The sequence below is a fragment of the Athene noctua genome, chromosome 1 (assembly GCF_965140245.1).
Source record: "Athene noctua chromosome 1, bAthNoc1.hap1.1, whole genome shotgun sequence".
Classification (NCBI taxonomy): domain Eukaryota; kingdom Metazoa; phylum Chordata; class Aves; order Strigiformes; family Strigidae; genus Athene; species Athene noctua.
The window spans coordinates 110578704-110599140 of NC_134037.1; the positions used below are offsets into that span (position 1 = coordinate 110578704).

At 37.1% G+C, this 20437-nt stretch overlaps 1 protein-coding gene across 3 annotated transcripts in view; it reads right to left on the minus strand.

Annotated features, from left to right (window-relative positions):
* Positions 1–20437, minus strand: part of LCLAT1 (lysocardiolipin acyltransferase 1) — a 121022-nt gene that overhangs the window by 66695 nt on the left and 33890 nt on the right. For 2 of the 3 annotated variants that reach the window (XM_074897336.1, XM_074897337.1), the window contains 2 exons: positions 12627–12795; positions 9100–9298 (listed from right to left, as the gene is read on the minus strand). The exons of the other annotated variant lie outside the window; for it this stretch is intronic. In XM_074897336.1, coding sequence (XP_074753437.1) covers positions 9100–9298; positions 12627–12791 — 364 coding nt within the window. In that variant the 5' untranslated portion in view covers positions 12792–12795. The remainder of the gene's footprint in view (positions 1–9099; positions 9299–12626; positions 12796–20437) is intronic. 3 annotated transcript variants of the gene reach the window in all.

A 20437-nucleotide genomic window follows, 5' to 3' on the forward strand; every position in this document is an offset into this window, starting at 1 on the left:
AGGCTTGCAGATGCATGCCTTTGAAGCAAAAGAAGCTCTTGCTTTGATTTCCATTCCACAGTGTGTCCGCACTGTGCTGTGGAAAAACACCATGTAGCAAGTCCAAGGCATGGCCTGGGATCCAAATGAGAATGCACAGAGAAGCGAGAGGAATTCAGTAAAGAATTGGGCAAAATGAAAGGTTTTGCTAATCAGCAAGATTTATGAATAGGCAGCAGAAGGAAGTACCTTCTCATGTGCAGTCTGCAGTGAGACGCACTGTTCAGTTTATTATTGTTAAGTTTAGGTCAACATATTGTTCAACAAAAGTAATTTTATTTTGCTCTTTTTGCACAGTGGTTTTGGTTGCCTAAAAGTTCCTGGGCAACAAGAATTTTCTTAGCAAAGGCAGCATTTATTTGACCGGGGAAAAATGGTTGCCTTTTGAATTGCAGATTCTTGAGTAATCACTGGTGACAAAAACATGGCAGAGAAACAGTGAAGCTAAAGAAATCATAACAATCCAACTCCATTTCTTTGCTAAAATACTCACTTTGTAGGAGCATTTTGGATACCTAGCACTGCTTGGAAAAGTATACAAAAAGCATCACACTGCCACAGGGCTTCTTCAAAGTTGCAGAACAGCAGTGCAGTAACTTACTGGTAGAGTAGCTAGTCACACTGACCTTTAGATCAGCTGTTCAGAGTTGAAAAATTATAAAAGGCAGCTTCAAATCTCAAGTAACACATACACACTAATGATATGTATTCTATCAGGACATAACTACACACACACAAAAAAAATTACACTTACACAAAAAGGAAACCCTCCTATTGAACTAGAGAAATGCGCTGTATACACAAATTTCCTTACTGCCTTGGGGATAAAGCAAATTATAGCTTATGCAGGTTGAGAATTCCCAACACTGTATTAAAAATGCTGCCAAGTATAAAGCTTTTTAAATTCTAAGACCCTGCACTTCCATTTTCCCCACCCCAAAATCCTTTAAAAGAAAATAACACTTGAAGCTGAAGTTTAAGTGTGTTTCCATTGCAAAGATAATTGGGGAGTAAGTATATAGTAGGGATGGTGGTGGCAATGAACAAAAGAGAAAGAATAGAGCTGTGCAAAAAGACCCCCAAAAGAGTCTTTGTTTGGTTTTGTATCACAATTTTATGTACGTGTCCTTAAGTATCCCAGAAATTAGATATGCCCCAAAATGTCATGTCTCCAGAAGACCAGTATTACGGCTGATACTGAAAGCAAACAAACACACGTCAGGGAAACTGTATCTATGTATTTCCTACAGCAATGTAACAGAACAGCTAATAATACTAAACTCCCATGCAAACAAATTCAATAAAAGATTCAAAACTATAGAAATGAGCAGGGAAGAAGGCCTAACTGTGGGATTTCATTATTATATTCATTCATCCTTCCTCTTTTCTTCCACTGCATTACTCACTGTTTTTTCATAGTATTACCTTGGTCAAAAATGAATCTATTATTCAGTGTGCCTATATTCAACAGGTGTCTGGGCCGGATCAGGGCTTTTGAGGCAACAGGGAACTAGACATCTATGCTTAAGGGAAATCACTTAGAAGCACATGATCCCACTGTATACAACCATTTGGGTCCATTAACAGTTTGCTATTCCAAGTGTTTTGCTGCATAAAATATCCATAAAGCAACAACTATGCAATTCTGAATGTTCCTTATTTCTAAGATCTGTAGGTATTGAAAAGATGTTAGCACATCAAAAAACATACAGGAAGCCAGGTCTTGAAGTTACTATATATATACACATATATGCTGTTTTCATCAGTATAGACTTTTAACAGATTTCTGTAAATTCAATTAGAATTAGCCATTTTACTGGTTTTTTTTGTGGTTTTTTTTTTTTTTTTCCTAGCTTTATATCTCATAACCCAAAGAAAATGAAAGGATTTTTAAAATTTAATGTAATTGTTTGAACGCACAAACTAGAAAAATAAATAAACGCTTCTTGAAATAATCTTGTAAAGCATAATCTCAGCTCCTGGCAAGTTTTTTTTAAACCACACTCATTTCCAATAATGTAGTCAAGAGGAATATAATGAATTGAACAACTACCATCTGATTTGGTAAATTCTTTGAGAAAAAATACAAAACTAGCTAAGAGATAATATTCACAAATACAGATTCAGAGTAGCACTCCTAATGTTACAGTGAAACATCTGATTCAGTCTATTTAGTCATTTGATTCAATCAATTTGTAAGGTATCTAAACACTAATATGCTTCTGTTATTGCCTTGCCCTATCAGATGCTGAACATTGCTTTAATCTACATCTGTTTTGAAATTATTTTATGGTTGTGTTCAGTTTATGTTCAGACTATACATTTCATACATGTGTATACCACATATACATATTTACTTGGACCGAGTATCATCTCTTCCAATCCAATGTATGTGAAGACTGAACCTTTTTTCTTACTAAAACAACTTAAGTAAACAAACAGCAATGTTATAAACACAGAATTTTAAGGTTAACTGAAAAAAATAATAATTCTGGTTCCTTTGATTTTTCCCATAGTTCTCATGCATTTGTTTCAGTACCGAAATATTCTAAATTTTATATTTACTTAGGTCACATTCAAATATTAACACTCCATTTCCTTTGCCCTGCTTCATTCTCTTATGGGAGAATATAGGATGTGCCAGTAGAAACCTCTGCTTTAGTTTATTGTTTATTTATAATGTAATTAGAAGCTTTTTCAAACAATGTCTACAGTACAAGGTTTCCTTGTAAGGGCAAAACTAATGTTGTCAAAAAGCTAGTCAGATACAGTGGCCTCTGTCTTAGCTGTGAAAATTTAACTGCGAAACCTTCTAGAAAGGATATTCCATTGAAGAATTGGTGTCTCTCAGCCAATACACACACAAAAAAAGTGTGAAAGTACGTAGGAAAAAAATCATTACAGTACTAGCAGGATATATACATATATAAAAGCACCCAGACAGAGGTATACTATGCGCTTGGAAAGTATTCTATCAATATTCATTCCCTTAATCATGCATCAGAAAGATGCCATTTGGACACTTCATGCTCAAATACTCCTTCTATCTCCTAAATGATGACATTTTTATAGAATATGGACAATCAGATTACTAACTCTACCATTGTATTAGTGTTACTTATACAAAGTTTTTGTGTTAAAATGCTATAAATGCCATTAAGGAACATTAAACCTATTCAGTTAGAATATCCATCTTAAAAGAACACTTCAAATTTGATTTGATGTACTGTGTAAAGTCAGAACAACATAACATTGCTCAAAACTAGAGCAAAATAAAGCAAAACCTTAAACCTCTAGGATGGCTGGAAAATTGCTTTATATAATGCATTTATAAAATACAATCAATACAGTGAAACAGTGCATGAAAACCTAAGTATTAAAAAAGATGAGTCTTGCCCAACACCTATCTGGAGAAAAGCCTCACATCATTCCAGAACCTCCAAAGACTGCAAATTAAAAACATTTGGCTGTTAGATTGTGGGGATGTGAAAAGACCCAAAGAAATGCATCTGAAAATGGCAGAGTACAGTGCGAGTCTCTCCTCAGTAAAGATGTGTCATCTTTACTGCAAGTCAGAAATGGTAAGAGGTATTACAGTTCAATACCGTTTTGGTAGACCTGCATCCTCTTCAGATGCTCCATTTCCTTATGGGGGCCCATGAAAGTAAAGAGCAGAAAAAGGAGAGGAGACTAGCTGCCTAACAAGGTGGTGGAAGAGGACCTAATTAATGTCTCTGGTTGCATCTCTGCATTGCGGTCTCATAAAGGTGTGAGTTTCTTGCCTTGCACTCTCACGACTCTTTGATGTACGTTCTGGAGAAGCAAAGGGGGCAGAGAGGCCGAAGCTCTTATTATACAAAAAGGATAAGCAAAGTTTAAATGGAATATAGGCTAATATTCTTTTTCCCCTGACAGAGTTGGGCAAACTTCTGCGGTATTCATCCGAAAATACTCCTATTATGTCTTTCCTGGATTATCATACAAAAACAAGAGCCATTTGGGAAACAGGCACCTAAATCTTTTCTTCCCCACAAAATAACGCAGTTAGAGTTAAAGACAATTAAGCTGCATTTTTGCTTCGAAGTATAATCTTTCCCTCACGCTTACAAGTTCCTCAAGAGAGTCTCGCATATCTGTCTTCACCATGAACAAGTCAGAATAACAATTGTGCTTTCCATTAGAAAGAATACTTTTCAACCTTTATTTTAAAAATCATGTCGGATAACAGCTCTAAGGTAATTAAGTCTGGCAGCTCATAATTGAATTGCTAGAAGAAAAAATGTCACAGCCCTTCAAAAAATCTCATTTCAGTCTATTTTAACATAACAAAGATACTTCAGATATGAACTGTACTAGAAAGTTCAGTAGGTTACACTTTTCATTTTTAAAACCAATATGCTCTATTGATAAGAATTTTAATACAAATCTAGCTATAACCTGAACAAAGATGCTTTATGCCAAAGTATTTATATTCCTACCTACGGAAGTAGCTGTGGCAGCACAAACACTTCCATGGCAATAAAAATGCGTACAGATTCCCTGCAGCATGCTGCTTTAACGATACTCCAATGAGTTAAGTGCTAAAATTTCCTAGGTTTAGCGACACCAATATTTTACTTCATGGTAGCTGATCCATCATAGCTGTCGGTGTGCGTGCTCTTAGCCTGTGGCAAAGGCAGGATAATTTGAGTTGTTTTGCCCTGCTTCACTGAAAACTAAGATGACTCAAATTACTTTGAATTTGCTTCAGGCAAAGCTCGCACACACAGACAGCTACAATGCATCAACTGACATCCAGTAAAAGATTGGTGAGGCTAAGCCCAGTGCTGAAATAGAGCACAAGTCATTCTTTTACTTTCCCCTGGCACTTAACAGAAAGGCCAAACCTAACTCAAGCCTTTGAGAGCTACAACACATGAATGACCAGACAAGTGAAAAACAACAACTAAAAAGCTCCTACATTCAAGAGCAATGTTAGCCACAGAATAACTTGAATACAGAGATGAAGATCTGGACCAGTTACCCAGTTATCTCTGCTCCTAACTACTCCAGGTTTGCCTGCTTTGCTTATTTTCCTTTTTCCCAAGCCTTTTCCTTTCCTGACCTGTTCCTGCCCCAAACTACTCCAGCTGTAATTCCTTGCTTTAGCTGTCTCCATGAGCTTTCTTAACAATGGTAAGTCACATTGATGGTCACATCAATGGTGCCTGCAGCACCTGCATCGTTTAGATTTGCACAATGAATTACAGTGTTATTTATCTTCTCCATCTGCATTAAGCAAAACCAGGGTGCGTATTTTCACATAGCAGCCATAGACTGACAGTAGCCCCTCTACAGTTACTCCCTCTCATTTTTCCATCAATTTATCCCCTCGAGTCCTCAAGTTAAACCCAAATTTTAATTTATTTCTCACATAGATGTTGAGGAACTTTTAACCACTAAAATCCAAATATTACTGCAAACCCTCCAAAAATTAAAATACTATCTGAAACAACAAGCATATGCAAATCATCCGTCATTAAAATACATCTCTTTTTCCAGTGAAGTCTTGCTGGTTCATATCACAAGAAGACGACTTTTACAAATGAAGCTATTAAGATAAAAAATTAAAAGGATGCAACTAACTTCCAGTGATTATCTGGTCATCTGACACTACTGTTGATGTTCCTTTCTACCTACTCAAACATTATGTATTCCACAGTACATGCTGAACACAACTGCATCCTAATCTGTATCACTTCCAATGCTGTTCCTTATTAATTGAGAATAGATGAGAATATAAATTGTATATCTCAATTACAAGTACTGTAGAAGTCCCATCTTGTCAGACTACATAGGAAACTGTCAATGCCATTAGAAACTCTCCTTGAAAACTGACACTGCAGAATGTGTCAGTAGTTTCTGATGATGTCAGATGAGAAACTGCAGCAACAGCTAAGAGCAGAATAGTGCTCCCTAGAGATGCCCACTTTGGCAAGTTGTACTGAAATGATACAAGAATGTTTCTGAAATTGAGATTACTGAAATGTAATACCTCGTTTTGAAAACTTTACTGCACACAATTTATCAAGCCAAAGCTATGGTTCCAGGACCAAAGGACCATCTGTTTTTCTTTGGGCTTCTTTTTTTAAGGCTCACCTTTAATCAATTTAAAGTTTTTTTCATACACTGGAATGCAAAGAATTAATTTAAGAACTAGATAAGTGACTCAGTACTTCTCCTTGAAATACTGACTCCTCTGATTTTAATTATAACTAACTAGAAAATAACTGCCTGCTTGTAACACAGACTCATTAAATCCGATACCCTTACACTTTTAACCTACAAAGGGGGCAACAAGGGCTCTGGATCTATTTGCATTCCAAGCTTTGCCCTTCACCTACCATATATACCACTTGGATCAGTATAATCTGTCATAGACCTATTTTTACACCTCAACTAGGATAGTACTTATAACAACAAAGGAGCAATGCTTAATACTCACATTTTCAGCAACACGAAAATTAAAGGTTTGCATTATAAACCTCATCTTACACATAATTTTACACGAAATGCTTGTAAAAAATCCTTTGAAAGATCAGAAAAAGTTGCTCTGAAAACAATAGAGTATATTCATTCCACTATTTCTCAAAGTAAAATTACCATTACAGATTTATTAGAAGTTATTTAGCCAATATATCAATACCTCCATAATCCTAGACTTTTGACTATATACAACTAATTCATATAAATATATGAAAGACATTATGAAAGTATCTGTTTTAATTTCCACAAATATTATACCTTAAATGATCAACATCTAAAGTATCATCCAGAGCTGCAGTGTACTGAAACTGTCCACTTGATTTCAAGTTATCTTCTTGCCATTACAAGCTCATAAAATAAACAAAACTTATCTGAAACCATCGGACACAGTTTAACAAAAACACAACCTGACAAACACCTGTTAGAAGTCTATTACATAACACAGCAGGGCCATTAAACATAAGCAGGAGAAATTCTACTCTTACTGATGAGATTCAGGATTGTCCACTCTGGACACCATTTTCTGCTCTATCACTGCACCACCAAACTTCATATAGATTCATGATGAAAGCTTTTCAGTCAATCTTCATTTCATGCAAGATTCTCACTTTCCAACTCTCCCCTATCCATGTGGCTATACAGAATACTTTATTTTTGCATGAATCTGCCACCCAAAACACAGACTGACTAAACATGAAGACACATATTTCTAAGGTCTCTTTTCAGATATACTATGGTAGAACAGAAGCTGAACATTTATGATTTTAGATTATCAAATTAAGGCTTGACTGAAGGATGTAGTTTATCTGGGTTCCTGTGACTAGCTTATTTTTTAAATACTATTGTGTTATTAAAATTCACAACATTGCAATCAAAGTACTCAAAGCTGATATATTGTGGAGGGTGCTTAGAGATCTGACATATAAATAGTGGTTTATAGCATTACCGACCCAGACACCCAATCTACTGCCAGAAATTGTCATCCTGTAATGCAAACAAAAGGAGTAAATGTCTGCCTGTGCCACCTCTACCATCACAGCCCACAAAATGGAGTAGGAGCCCAGAATTTCATTAGTGGATCAAGGTACTATGGCAGACTATAAACAAAGATACGATCGTGGTCTGCTAACACTGATCTGCCACAGCTCCATCTGCCTGAGCCTACTCGGATGTATTAGATGTGCTCAATTTATGCACAGAACCGAGAATTGGAAAAAAAAATAATTAAAAATTTAAAAAAAAAAAAAAAAAAAAAAAAAATCCATCGCTCAACAACTCCTGATACCCTTTCAGGAACCAAATTTTGTCAAGCATAACATAGTATCCAAGCTTCTGGAGCTGACCTTTCAATTTTATTAAGGCATTAACAAGTATAAATGTTTTGTTACCCCCCCCCAAAAAAAAAGCTACTTTTGAAGAGATAAATGCATGAATCTTTCAGACTATACTCCTGATTCCATCTTCCATCATTGCTTCGCAAGCTGCATTTGCAGCTGACTCCAAGATTTCAAAACACCTCTGCTGTATTATGAAGATAAAACATTTTTCTAAATATGTATTTTCTCATTTCCTGTAACATTGAAAGATGTCTTTTGTCAAGTAAAATTGACCTTAACATTTGACTATTAGGGAAAAACATGTGTTACCTAGACTAAAGACCCAGCAAGTGAACGCAGTAATAGTGCAACAGTATGAGAGTTCCTCTGTATGGAATCCTGCCAAAATTATCTGTTTAGATAAATGGCCTGACAAAAAGGAACCATAAATAAGGTTACTCTTTCAACATCATAAAGTTGACGCATATCCTGCCCAAGCTGGTTTTGTATAAAACAGCAAATAAATCTAAGAGATAAATAAAATGCAAAAAGATGCTTTTCTTTCAGATAAGTCTGCCTATTTATTCAGAAACCATTTGTGCAACAATTTTTGACCAATCTGAAATGATTTCTATGAGAATGTGCAACTCAGATCCGTTTCCAGCCTACATCACTATTAATACTGATTATTTCATATCCTGTACAGCATATTCTGCATAACCAAGTTCAATTTAAAACTACAGTTATCAAAATGAACCATCAACTTTGCAATTGCCTACTGGGCTTTTTCTTTTAATTTTTTTTTTTAATCTTCTCAATAGTATAAATTGGATAATGAAAAAAGAAGCCTGATGAGAGCATTTGCAATGTGGGGTGAAACAGCACCAAAACCAAAGTGTTGAAAGAGACTTTGAAAAGACTTCTAAAATCTTTTTTCATAATTTTGAAAAATGCTTTCAGTACATAAGCCAGAAATATTTTTACCTATAAGCAACAGCAGCACATGTAGTATCTTTAAAAAGAAATGTTTAAGCATGTAGTCCAGGCGTTCTCTGTGAGATTTATGATTTAATCCCTCAATATGGCACATATTTTATACAAGTTTTTTTAAAAAATACTGGAATAGATTTTAAACCAAGGTCATTTAACAGGGTATGGACCAGTGCTGGGCAAAATTTAAACACATTTTCCTTTCAAATTAAAGGGTTTAGTGACCTACCAAATCCCGGAATGCTTTTGAGACTGGATTTGAGACAGATTTTTTCAAGTCTGAGGTAGCTGTATCGCAGCAGGCAGTTCCACAGGAACATCCAGTCCATTCGTGTGCGATGGTTCATGATAATGACACTCCTTTCTCCAGGAACAAATCCATCACCAGTGACAACCACCTTGGCACCAAACACCATTTCCAGCAAGGCCTAGAAATAATATCTCAATATTATGGCTTTACTCCCAGAAGAAAATCATCAGCCCATTAGCAACAAAAATTAATTTGAATTGTATCATTTCACTTATTCACTCACATTATCACTGGTAAACAAACTTCTGGCTGTTTTCTAATAAAGCAGCCAGCTTTTCCACAGTGACAGTCAGCTGTTCAACAGAAGAGGAAACAACAATTAAATAGCACTTCTTAAAAAGCACTCTTTTACAATATCCAATATTAAACTTACTTTTCCCTGTTTTTCCCAGAATACTATCACATAGGAATAAAAGTAGGGAATCAGTATGGATTAGAACTTGGTAGGTAATCTAAAGAGAGACTGGCTGCGAAATAATCTATCGCTCCATACTATTAGGGCTGGGAAGGCATCAGAAGTGTGTTCCTTTCTGCTTGGGTCCCCATGGTCAACATAGTTGTTCTGGACTTTCACTTGCAAAAATGGCTAGAACCTAATGGCAGAAAGAGTAGCCGAGAGAGAAAAATCCTAAACAAGCTTGAACACAGTACAGTGATGTAGACCTAGGTCTGTACAGCTCTACAGTGCTACCCTGAAGCCTGAGCCTCCATCCCACAATCAGCAAAAAAGCATTGCCCACCAAACACTGATACACAGTTATCTACAAAGTGCCATCCCAAAGCATAGAACAAGCCTCAAACTCGGAAGAGCACAAGCAAGAGGTTAGACAAACAACTTTCTTCATTTTGCCAAAACGGCTAGTGATGCTAGAAATTCATATATAAAACATGTTTCTTGCTTTACCTGCTATATGTGGCTCTGAAGGGCCAAGTTATAAAACACAGGTCGGTGGTTTATCAAAAGGAAAAAGCAGGCAATAGCTACACAGTAAGTTTAAGAGAGCTTGGTTTCATAACCTGGACAGTTAAGAACATAAATGTATAACTAGACTACATCAGAGCCCAACAGCATGCTCTGGCCATGTGTACACCATATCCAAATGGCCTACTGAAAATTATTTCTGACCCATAACCATTCTCAAATCATGCAGGGAAGTGCATGGTGGTGGAGTGATGGTTGGTTACTGCAAAAGACCAGGACCAAGCAAGTAAATCAAAAATATGGATGACTGAATGCTAGTGCCTTGCAACTTTTTAATGACTAGCGGAAACACGGTGGAAAGGTACAAAATCCAAGAAACAGAGGCAAACAACAGATATTACCTAGAGGTACAACTTTCCCGAAGGTCAGAGTCACTGGCAGGACACAGTCCAACCCACTTAACACAGCAAAAGAAACCACCAAAACAAGATTGGACATCTAGAGGAATAAACTTAACATTTGGCCTCAACATAAAAAAATAGAAGTACTTCAAATTACCTCCTTGCCTTCTCTTCCACATTCTTCCTCCAGAAAAATATATAAAAGGAGCAAAGTCTGGGGATTTAAACAGAGCTCTAGGAAGTAAAACAACTTTCTGTTCATATTTCTGCCACCTCTGTGCCATAGAACCTCAAAGAACACAAATTTCTCAGTTTAAGACACCTGCAAGACTGAAATGACATTCTCACAACCGTAAACGGCTTGAGATCTCAGTGCGAAAAGCACTGTATGTGCCAAATATTAATATTATTATTAATTTAGCTCACTATAAGCCCAGTAAAGGTGCTGCGATCAAGAGTAGCTGTGGACCACTGCAAAGGCAGAACAGGTCGTATAGCTCAAGATGGTAAACAGTTGTCTTCTTTTCAGGAGAGAAGCAGCCTTTTTTGATAGTTTAATAAGAATCTTATTACATATTTAACATCTAGTTAAACATAATAATGAACAGATGTCCCATTCTACATACCCTAATGTTAATATAAGCCAAACTAAACTGAAACAGTTAAGACCCCTCTCACTCTCCCATCCTGCTGACTGTTAGAAAGGAATAATACATGACAGATGAGTGAGGAATGTTGAAATTTCTTACATCACAAAGGTCAGGGTCAGAGCCTCCCTACTGAGAGTCCAACTTATCCAACATTAGTTTATTGTTTGTAGACACAAACCCAAGTACCTGCTTCTCCTCACTAAGAATGGAGTAAGTGTAAGGACAGAAAACTAATGCAGACAAGGTTTGAGACTAGAAAAGGTTGAGTGCAAAAATCTTTTTGAGACCCGTTTCTTGAATCTAAATCCTCAAGATTCTTATAAGACAGAATCCTTTTCACAAAAGTACTCACATTATTTTGGTTTAAGGTCCAATGTGGGCGGAAAACAAACTTCCAGACTGCAAAAGTTATCATAAACTAGTTGTAATAATCCAGATTTATAAAACCCAGGCAGCTAATCAAATAAGAGACCAGTTTTTGATTTGGAGAGTTTGCAATTTTAGAAAAATTGGGAGACAAACAGAGAAAGGATTGATTTTGTGACACTATCAGGTCTATCAGCTAAATTTCATCATGACGAGAAATAACAATTCCTCTATTCCCTTTGCTAGTGGTAATTTCTTCCCTCCTAATTTCACTGCATTTAGTAATAATGGAAAAGACAAAAGTTTTAGAAGATGAAACAGCTCACACCCCTTTAAAACACACAAGACATAAAGAGAGGAAGCAGAAACTATCTGCTGTGTAATAAAGATACATCTTCCTTTGTGTCACAAGATACATATTTCTGCACACCAATATAGCATTCTACTTCAAAAAAAGTTATACACATCTTTAAAGGCCTAGAGGACAAAGTCCCTTGGTTTTTAGAGAACAGATGAAGAGACAGATCCCATTCATACTGCTTTTCCTCAGGAACAATCCAGGGAAGCGCTTTGTTATTGTTCCAGACTCCTATAGCTATAAAGTTGATGCATTGTAAGTGAGGAAGACTTCATTTCTAGGGGAAGTTCTTCATTCTCACCTGAAATCATTTATCTCTAATTCAACTACAAGGACTAAATTCTAAGAGGATTAAGTAAGAGAACAGTGAAGGTCAGCAACAATGTACCAGGCAGTGAATAATTTTCCTAATTAGATAGCTGGAGCACAGTCGAAAGGAAGAGTTTATAAAATGACTCATTTAGGAAGTCTGTAATTTTAAAAAAATCCTCTTGCTTACTAGTGCTTCACCTACTCTTCTCTGATCAGCATCTAACTGACACTGGATGGAGAGATATCACCAGGGGGACTGCAGAGAGGCACACAATCTGCAACGCTGAGCTAAAATGTAAGTCTCCACAGAATGTGTTAAGGCCTGTTTTGACGAAAGCACAAAAAACTTTTAAAAATAAAATCAAAAGGGCTAGCAAGCAAACTAAACTGTGTGATTACAAACAGTTGCCCAGAACTTGGCTCAAACTGCAACTTACCACTGGGAGTGTGAGCCAAGTGGCCACAATGCAATCGGTGATCCAGCGATACCAAGCCGGTGAGATAAACATCAAAGGTAGAAAAGGACCGAGCATGAATACACTTCCAAAAAAACTTCCCAAGAATAGTGCAAGTACAAAGTATATCCCTTTCCATGACACCATGGCTCTGAAAAAGAAATTCAGCATTATGTTAGAGAGATAAACTAAAAGTAATTACATAACTCTTCAAGTCCACATGTTTGGTATGAGGTAATATTCCTCCTTTTCTTTCCATTGTTAACAACACATGATGATAGTAAAAGCAAGCAAAATGTTCTACCTCACAAGCAGCCATAAGAGAACAACTTTATAAACACAGTGATTTGTAAGCAGCGTTGGGATATTAAAAGGGTCATAAAAGTATCAGCTACATAATCATTTCCTCCACTTATTACAATATGTAGTTCCTTTCTCAGATCTTCAGCAAGCTGCTTTTATTATCCAAAGGTACAAAAGAGCTATATAAGAGAACACCTGCTATATTAAACTCTTCAGCCATAAGTTTTGTCACTAGCAAAGTACTAATGTTAGCACTTTCTAAAGACAGGGAACTTTGCTTTTCTATTTCTCCATTTTGTTTCTTCTTGCCAAACAGTGTTGCAGCAACTCATCTTCCCCACCTGACAAGGATCTGCATGCAACCTCCTTCAGAAACCACTCAAACCTTGTAAGACTGCTAAGCCGTTTCAAACACCAGTTCCCTTTTTAACAAAACAGGGCAGGCAAGCAGTGCATAAAACCTCCTCACCCACCCTGGCTTAGAGAACTTGGTGACTTTGAAGTGTGCTGTACTTCAACTGTCCTTATTAGTTATTTTCCAACTTATTCCACAAAAAAAACTAATAGCCTTTGGTTTTTAAGACAGTAGTCTAGAATTGAAATATTCCCGTGTCTGTGCTATCATCTGGACTCTCTTATTATAAATTGAAAGGTACAGTGCTTGGTGCTTCTTAATGCATTATGACAGAACATTCAGCAATCCTCCAAGCATTTGTAATAGCTACAAGCTTTCACAATTTAGCAACTACCACCAGCTATATGACAAAGCAAATGTGGAAATATCAATTCTCTAAATTAGGGGCTAAAAATAGCCTGTTTTCCTCTATTTAGGACTCAACCAATTGTTTCTAAAATCAAAGGTTAAGTAGAAGTCACTTTACTGAATTCCTTTTTTGACAGGCTATTTTAGAAATTCTAAGAGCTCAGACAGGACTTCAGGACGAGAAAAACAGGAAGCTGATGTTTTTAATTTTAAAATGACCAATGGAAAAGTAATCCATTAAGCCTTGTGTACTGTAACATACATGATTTATCTCAAGCATGTTTTGTGCACTGTCCATAGAAATAATGTTTGCACACCAAAGTATTCAAAAGTCAAGAAATGGCAACACTAGTTTTCCTAGCACATGAATTTGCTTCTGCTACTTCATGTTGACAAGTAACAAGAAAGTAGTGCTATTTTGGGATACTTTTACAGTTTAGGAAATTGTTTAAACCTACATATTTGGAGGAAGGCCAAGAGAAGAGGCCATGCAAATTTGTTAATGTAAGAAGGATACAGGAAGCTGTATTTAGCCCAACTTCTGCAGCATAGCAAAAAAAGTAACACAAAATACAAATGTTTGCTGATAACTATTCAGACAGATTTTAACACAATAAAATTTGAATTCAAACAAATACACATTATTTACATCCTGGAGTGCAGAGCCATCTCTCTCCTGCCAAAAGCAGGAACTAACTAACCAGCTATCCACATATGCATGCACTAAGTAGGATTAATTCTGACATATCAAAGGATCCTTGAAGAGCAATGCATTGAAGAAACAATGCTCCAACAGCCTTCTTGTATTTGATACTGCAAACCTGTGTGGGGAAAGCCTGAAATAAACATAACAGAGGACAAAAGGAAAAAAAAAAAAACAACAAACAGAGAAGGGCAGAAACAACAGAAAAGGCAAAGAAAAGCATTAATTGCACATTAATTGCAGCAGGACTAGAAGAAACGGCCTTCTCCTGACATACCGAGATTTGAGACTACTGCAAAAAGCAGCAGAGAGGACTAAAATCCAATGCGCTTGATCTAATCAAGCATTTTCCAAGGACAACACACAGCAAAACAACTGGAAACATCTAGGGACAGTTTTCAGATCGGTTAAACCCACTAGCAGACAGAGAACACGAGTTTGTTTATCTTCAGCCAGCTGCTCCAGTCCTCTGCAACGCTTCTTAGAGCCACTGGTCATCAAGTCGGACGCGATGACGTCCACCAGACAGACACCCTGGCTCCAGGCAGCCACTGGATAACAGAGGCATGTGTTCCAGTTCCAGATACTTGACTACTGCACACAGGTAACCACAGAGTTAATGAGTAAAAATGTTGCTTTGTTATCCTCCTAGACTCTTAGACAAGCAATGTAGGTCACCTATTTACAGGCTGAGCTTTTCACAGTTTACACCAATCCTTCCCTCAAACTATATCATAGAGCCAAATATTTTAGAAAAAATCTTTTCTGTATTTTATGTGAAAGACTGTCTTGTAAACATTTTTCTTTATACATGAAGGTATCTGAGCTATGGAAAAGACCTAAGTTCTGAAGTTCTTCAACTGCACTCCAGCAGTATTTTCTTTAACGTTACAATATATGCGTGTCATACTGCACTCCAGAGTTAAACAACGTGGTGTTTATTTCTAGACACAGAAGATACCATGTGTGTTTTCAACTGATGTCATTTATCTCTCTTGCAGCCACATTTTTGAAGTGTGATACACAGCATATTTTGCTTGTTGCTTATACTTAATACATTATATATCTTTACACGTGTACACATGCATTTATCTAGAATAATGGATGAATTTTGTCTCTGAATTAGTGCCACCACAATAAAGCACATACCATGCAAACAGGTATGAACAGAAAAACAACTCCCTCTTAATGAATTTGAGCAAAACTGCAAAATGAGAAGCCTGTGAAGAACTTACAGCAGAGAGTATCAATCCAGCTGGCCTTCTGAAAACAGTGCTCAGCAAGCTCATTCTAGTAACAAAGTGAAATTGTTCACACACTCAACCTGTTTGTTTTCCATTGTAGTTTCAGGTGGTAGAGTTACAGCCCGGACAATAGGCTATCTATTATCTATCTATTAAAAAAATGTATCTGCCTACACATGTCACTTGAGAAATATTTACATATACTCTCATTTTAGCCAACAGTCAAGGATGAGTATTCATCACACAAGCTGCTGGGCACGTTGGCTGCCAACAGCACATGCCCTGAGCCAGTCAGCAAAAGCACTGCCCTGCCCGTGTTCAGGGCAGGGAGGGCAGAGAGGAGGCTGAAGGCCCAGGCTGGATTTGGCACACTCACCAGACCAGGTGCACTGCAGAAGCAATGTGCTCTCTCCAAGTCAAGTGGGAGCTGGCTCAGGAGTAGGAGTACAGCGCACAAGTCTGCAAATTGTAGAGCCAGCTCTGGTCAAAGTAGTTAGTTATAAATTTGTGTCCTGCTAAAGCTTCAGTAGAGTTTGGGAACTGCCCTGTCTCTGAAGCAGTACAGTCGTGTTCACACAGCGCTGCAACTTGTTTAACAAACCTCTTTTGCCCATCTTTGCTCAGCTCTATATCCTCATCTTTTTCCCTTCCCAACAGCAAATTCTCTCCCAGCCCCACATCCCACATCTCCCATCCCGATGCAGCAATACCCCTCCCATACACACACCGTTTCCCCCACCACAATACCAGCTCATTTGGGCAGGTGAAGAGCAGCACTCTCCAAGTGGCCACCCACCCTGCAGAAAAGGGAAGCTGCAATGCTGAGGACTGCATAGTTGGCACACAAGCTCAGCTGTTAAGTCTAGCCAGGCCAGGCCAGGCTAGGCTCCACACATGAGTGTCAACTTGTGTTTGCTCTACAAGGACTCTTGTACCCAGTTTACCACTGTGTCAGTCACCTGAGAAATTCCCAGAAGCATAGAAATATGGCAGCCATCCCAAATCTAACATAGGCTTTCAACAAGAGAAGTAACAAATCAATGCAAAATACACACCTGCAACTTCAAAACATGATTAAAAAACAACCAAATAATCACAAAGGGAAAGGAGTACTTAATGAGGACGTGTAAAATGATCTCAAACAAATGTTAAAAATCTCAAAACAAAGAAAAAAATCGGCGCTGATTTATGTCAGAGATGAGACACCCAAGAAATTAATTAAGGTATTCGACAGGAAGTCTGAACAACAGAAGCCAAGCATTTCCAAAGAACAGATGTACTCCTTTACTACTGCTGACATCTCCTCCTAATGCAGCAATCACTCTCAACACTGGATTTAGCATGTATTACAGCCTTTATGCATCTTAAAGCCACGTTCCATTTGCTGTGTGGGTCAGAGCTGTGGGGAGACGGTCAAAATTATTTCAAGATTCAGGCTGAAAGCTGCAAACAGTGAGAAAGACAGCACCTTCATACTGGGCTTGTAGCTCTTCATCTATTTTGTGGCAGAACTCCAAGTTATTGGGGTACTGTATTTCACATGTTCTTGTTGCCATAGCAGAAGGAAAACATGCTCTGTCTCCAGGTAACGGGAAACAGTAATTCTTAAAATACAATTTTTGTTTTACATATCAGTCAATTTTAATAATTCTTGGATAAATGGGACAAATTACTTTCCAAAACAGTTGCATTTTTGTAAACTTCATCATTATTAAATATTTTCTTGAAATTATTTCCATATTCTATGCAAAGTGTTTGCATAGTAACATAAAGAAGAGGCACCCTCCTGTGATCGGATTTCAGCTTGTTTTGCTTATCATTTACATGCTTTTATTCAAGGTTCAGCCGGAATGACAGATAAACCACAACTTGTTATGATGATGATTTCAAAAGGTTTTAAACAGCCTGTTCTCTACAACAAAACTAGTTTTTCTTCACAACTGCTTCTATGGCTTATAAGTGGGCAAAGGATGCAAAATAAATTTATCTGGTAAGCAACAAAAAAGTTCTAAAACTAAAGGTCTAGAAGTTTCACAGTAGTCAAGACTCACCACATGCTTCACATTTCCTTAAGGGTTCCTGGCTAATTCAAAGTTCTTGTACAAACAGGTTGATTTGTCTTCCAGGTTCAATATAAAACAAGATTTAACCTACAGTATGGAATTAAGCAATACTACCTGAAAAACCCAGCTGCCTGATAACTAGAGAGATTTTTAAGCACTTAGTATTACGCAGTCAGCAAATCAGGTTTTATTACGCTACTGAAAAAATAAAGAAATGTTCCTTGGTGCCAATAAAACAACAATGTATTATTACTGGTCAGTATGTTTCCATTCAATCAGCACAGGCAATAAAACTGTTCATTAATCTTCAAGAACTGAAAAGGGAATACTAGGCATTGGGTTTAATTCTTCTTTCAGTCAATTACCAGTGGAAAAGGTAAACGTTACCTTCAATTAAAATCAAGCAGAAACTCACACAGACACCCAATGATGCCTTTTCTCCAACAGTTCTGCAAAGAAAGCCAGCACTTAACTGTGAACTGACTTGGTTTAGTTCTGCATTTCCTCTAAGCATGGCAAATTAAAGAGGCGAGATGGAAATTCCAGCTCCCGCATTCAATTTTGCATTCTGAAACATAATTTCCAGGTCAGAAGATAAAATTTTCACTACAATTTTAGAAATCTTTCATCTGGGTGAAGTAAATCACACTTCAAGGAGGTGGGCAAGAGGGGGGGAAAAAGATTGCCAACTTCACAGGTGTCCACTAAACAAGCCATTAAAAGAATGACCCAAACTTTTATTTGGTTACTAGTTTTAAAGATTACTAAACAAAATCATCCAGACAGGAGAGCAGGCAGCTGGACAATCCTTCCTAGCTTGCGAGGCAAGTAACACAGGGGGATGGGCAACCATGAAGCATGTGGCCAAGTAATAAAACATCAGCTAGGCAGACAAAGTTTCAGTGGAAATGACACATCTTAACTGAAAGTTTCGAGTCCAACAAATCACCAGGCTTTTTTGTTGGAGCATTTTATGGGTTTTTTTCCATAACAATATTTCAAAGGAAATTTTTACCAATCCCTGCAGTCAGAGCAAGAAACCAGTTTCTATGCAGTACCATATTTTAGAAAGAAAATGGCTTACAGCAGGCTTTTGTAGACTGACTCATTTGTATTTCCAGATCTACAGCTTACCCCATCTCTTTGATCACATAACTTCTCAGTTGTGCCTCAGTTAAAAGAACTGCAGAAATAGGAGAGGTTATATGGAAAGCAATGACGAGAAGAAGCTGAATTGTTATTCGCACAGATATCCACTCAGTAGCCCACAAGATACAGGCAAGAAGCTCCACCAGTCTCCACAGACCTCTTTTATGAACTACATTTTATGTCTGTTCCTTCTCCTGAGTACTACAGTAGTTTAAGGAACATACAAATATGGCACAGATCACTATCACAGAAAACACATGTGAAGAAATAAGCACTTGACCATTAAAGCTACTTTCCTTTTTTTCAGCTCTTGCATTTAAAAACTTTTAAGACATTTAATACACATATAGTAAAACAACATAGGATAGTGCAATAAAAGGTAAGTATCATCACAAACCACATCCCTGACCCTCTATAACAGTATAGCAGATATTAGCTTACAGATGCACAAAATAAAAAGTACAATACTTAATGAGTAATTTCCATAAATATTACCAATAAAATATGATTACTGCTGCATCTTACAATTTATTATCTTTTATTTGCCAAGACTGAATCTGACTATCATAATTTAATATAAAATTTAACAGAATAGTCATTTGCTCTTCCAAGTAACTGTCTTTCCAAACACAAAAAACTTGGCTGAGATTCTTTGCAGTACAGCCTTTAGATACTGTAAGCAAATAATTCAGTCAGGGTACAGATGCTTTTTCACTCTTGTTTACTTGTACTCCTTCCACTGTTGCTCCAGACAACCATTAGACCAATAAAGCCTGAACGAGAGCATGAGCTAAGGTATTTAAAATCATTTGTAAGAGGGTATCAAGCAACAGCTACAGCTGCTTCCTGAAAAAAAAAAAAAGAAAAAAGAAAAAAGAATGATTTATGGAAAAGTAGCTTGCTTTTATTCCTTACTATATTCAGAAAATCTAGATGAACTGACAAATCTGAGCTGCTGTAGGAAGAAACGCACAATAGCTTTTTCAACCAAAAGCCACCTCATTTTTTATTATGCATACTGCACAGACACAAGTAATTTTTAATTACTTCTTCATGGATTTCCATATAGTTGTTCTCTGCACTGTCCTTCAAGTTAACTGCGGCCCTGTATTACACAACAGCAAATATAAAAAGAGTGCCCTGGCTGACAAGTCCTCAAAAATACGTTTGGCAGATGAAGAACAGCTGCTATATTCTCTCCCACCCCCTTCATCCTCCATCTTTAAAACAAAACAAAATGAAATCCCATACCCTTGTGACAAACACAGAGCAGTGGTCAGTTCTGTATTATGTATATTATGTAAAACCTGCAGGTCAGCTCTAGGCCCAGCCTACTTTACAACAAAAGCTACTTGTTGACAGCTGGCAAATCTAAGTCCTCTGGTTTTAAAAGTCTAAACAGACCAAAAAGCTGGCCAACTTTGACAGATAACAAATCCAAATGAAAATTATGAAAAACAGATTAAATGTTCCACTTTGTAATTGGATGTTACAAACAAACCAATAAATCAATTTTTTCCCTGTTTAAGAGCACCCCAATGCTTTAGTTTGCAGCTACTCTTGGCAGG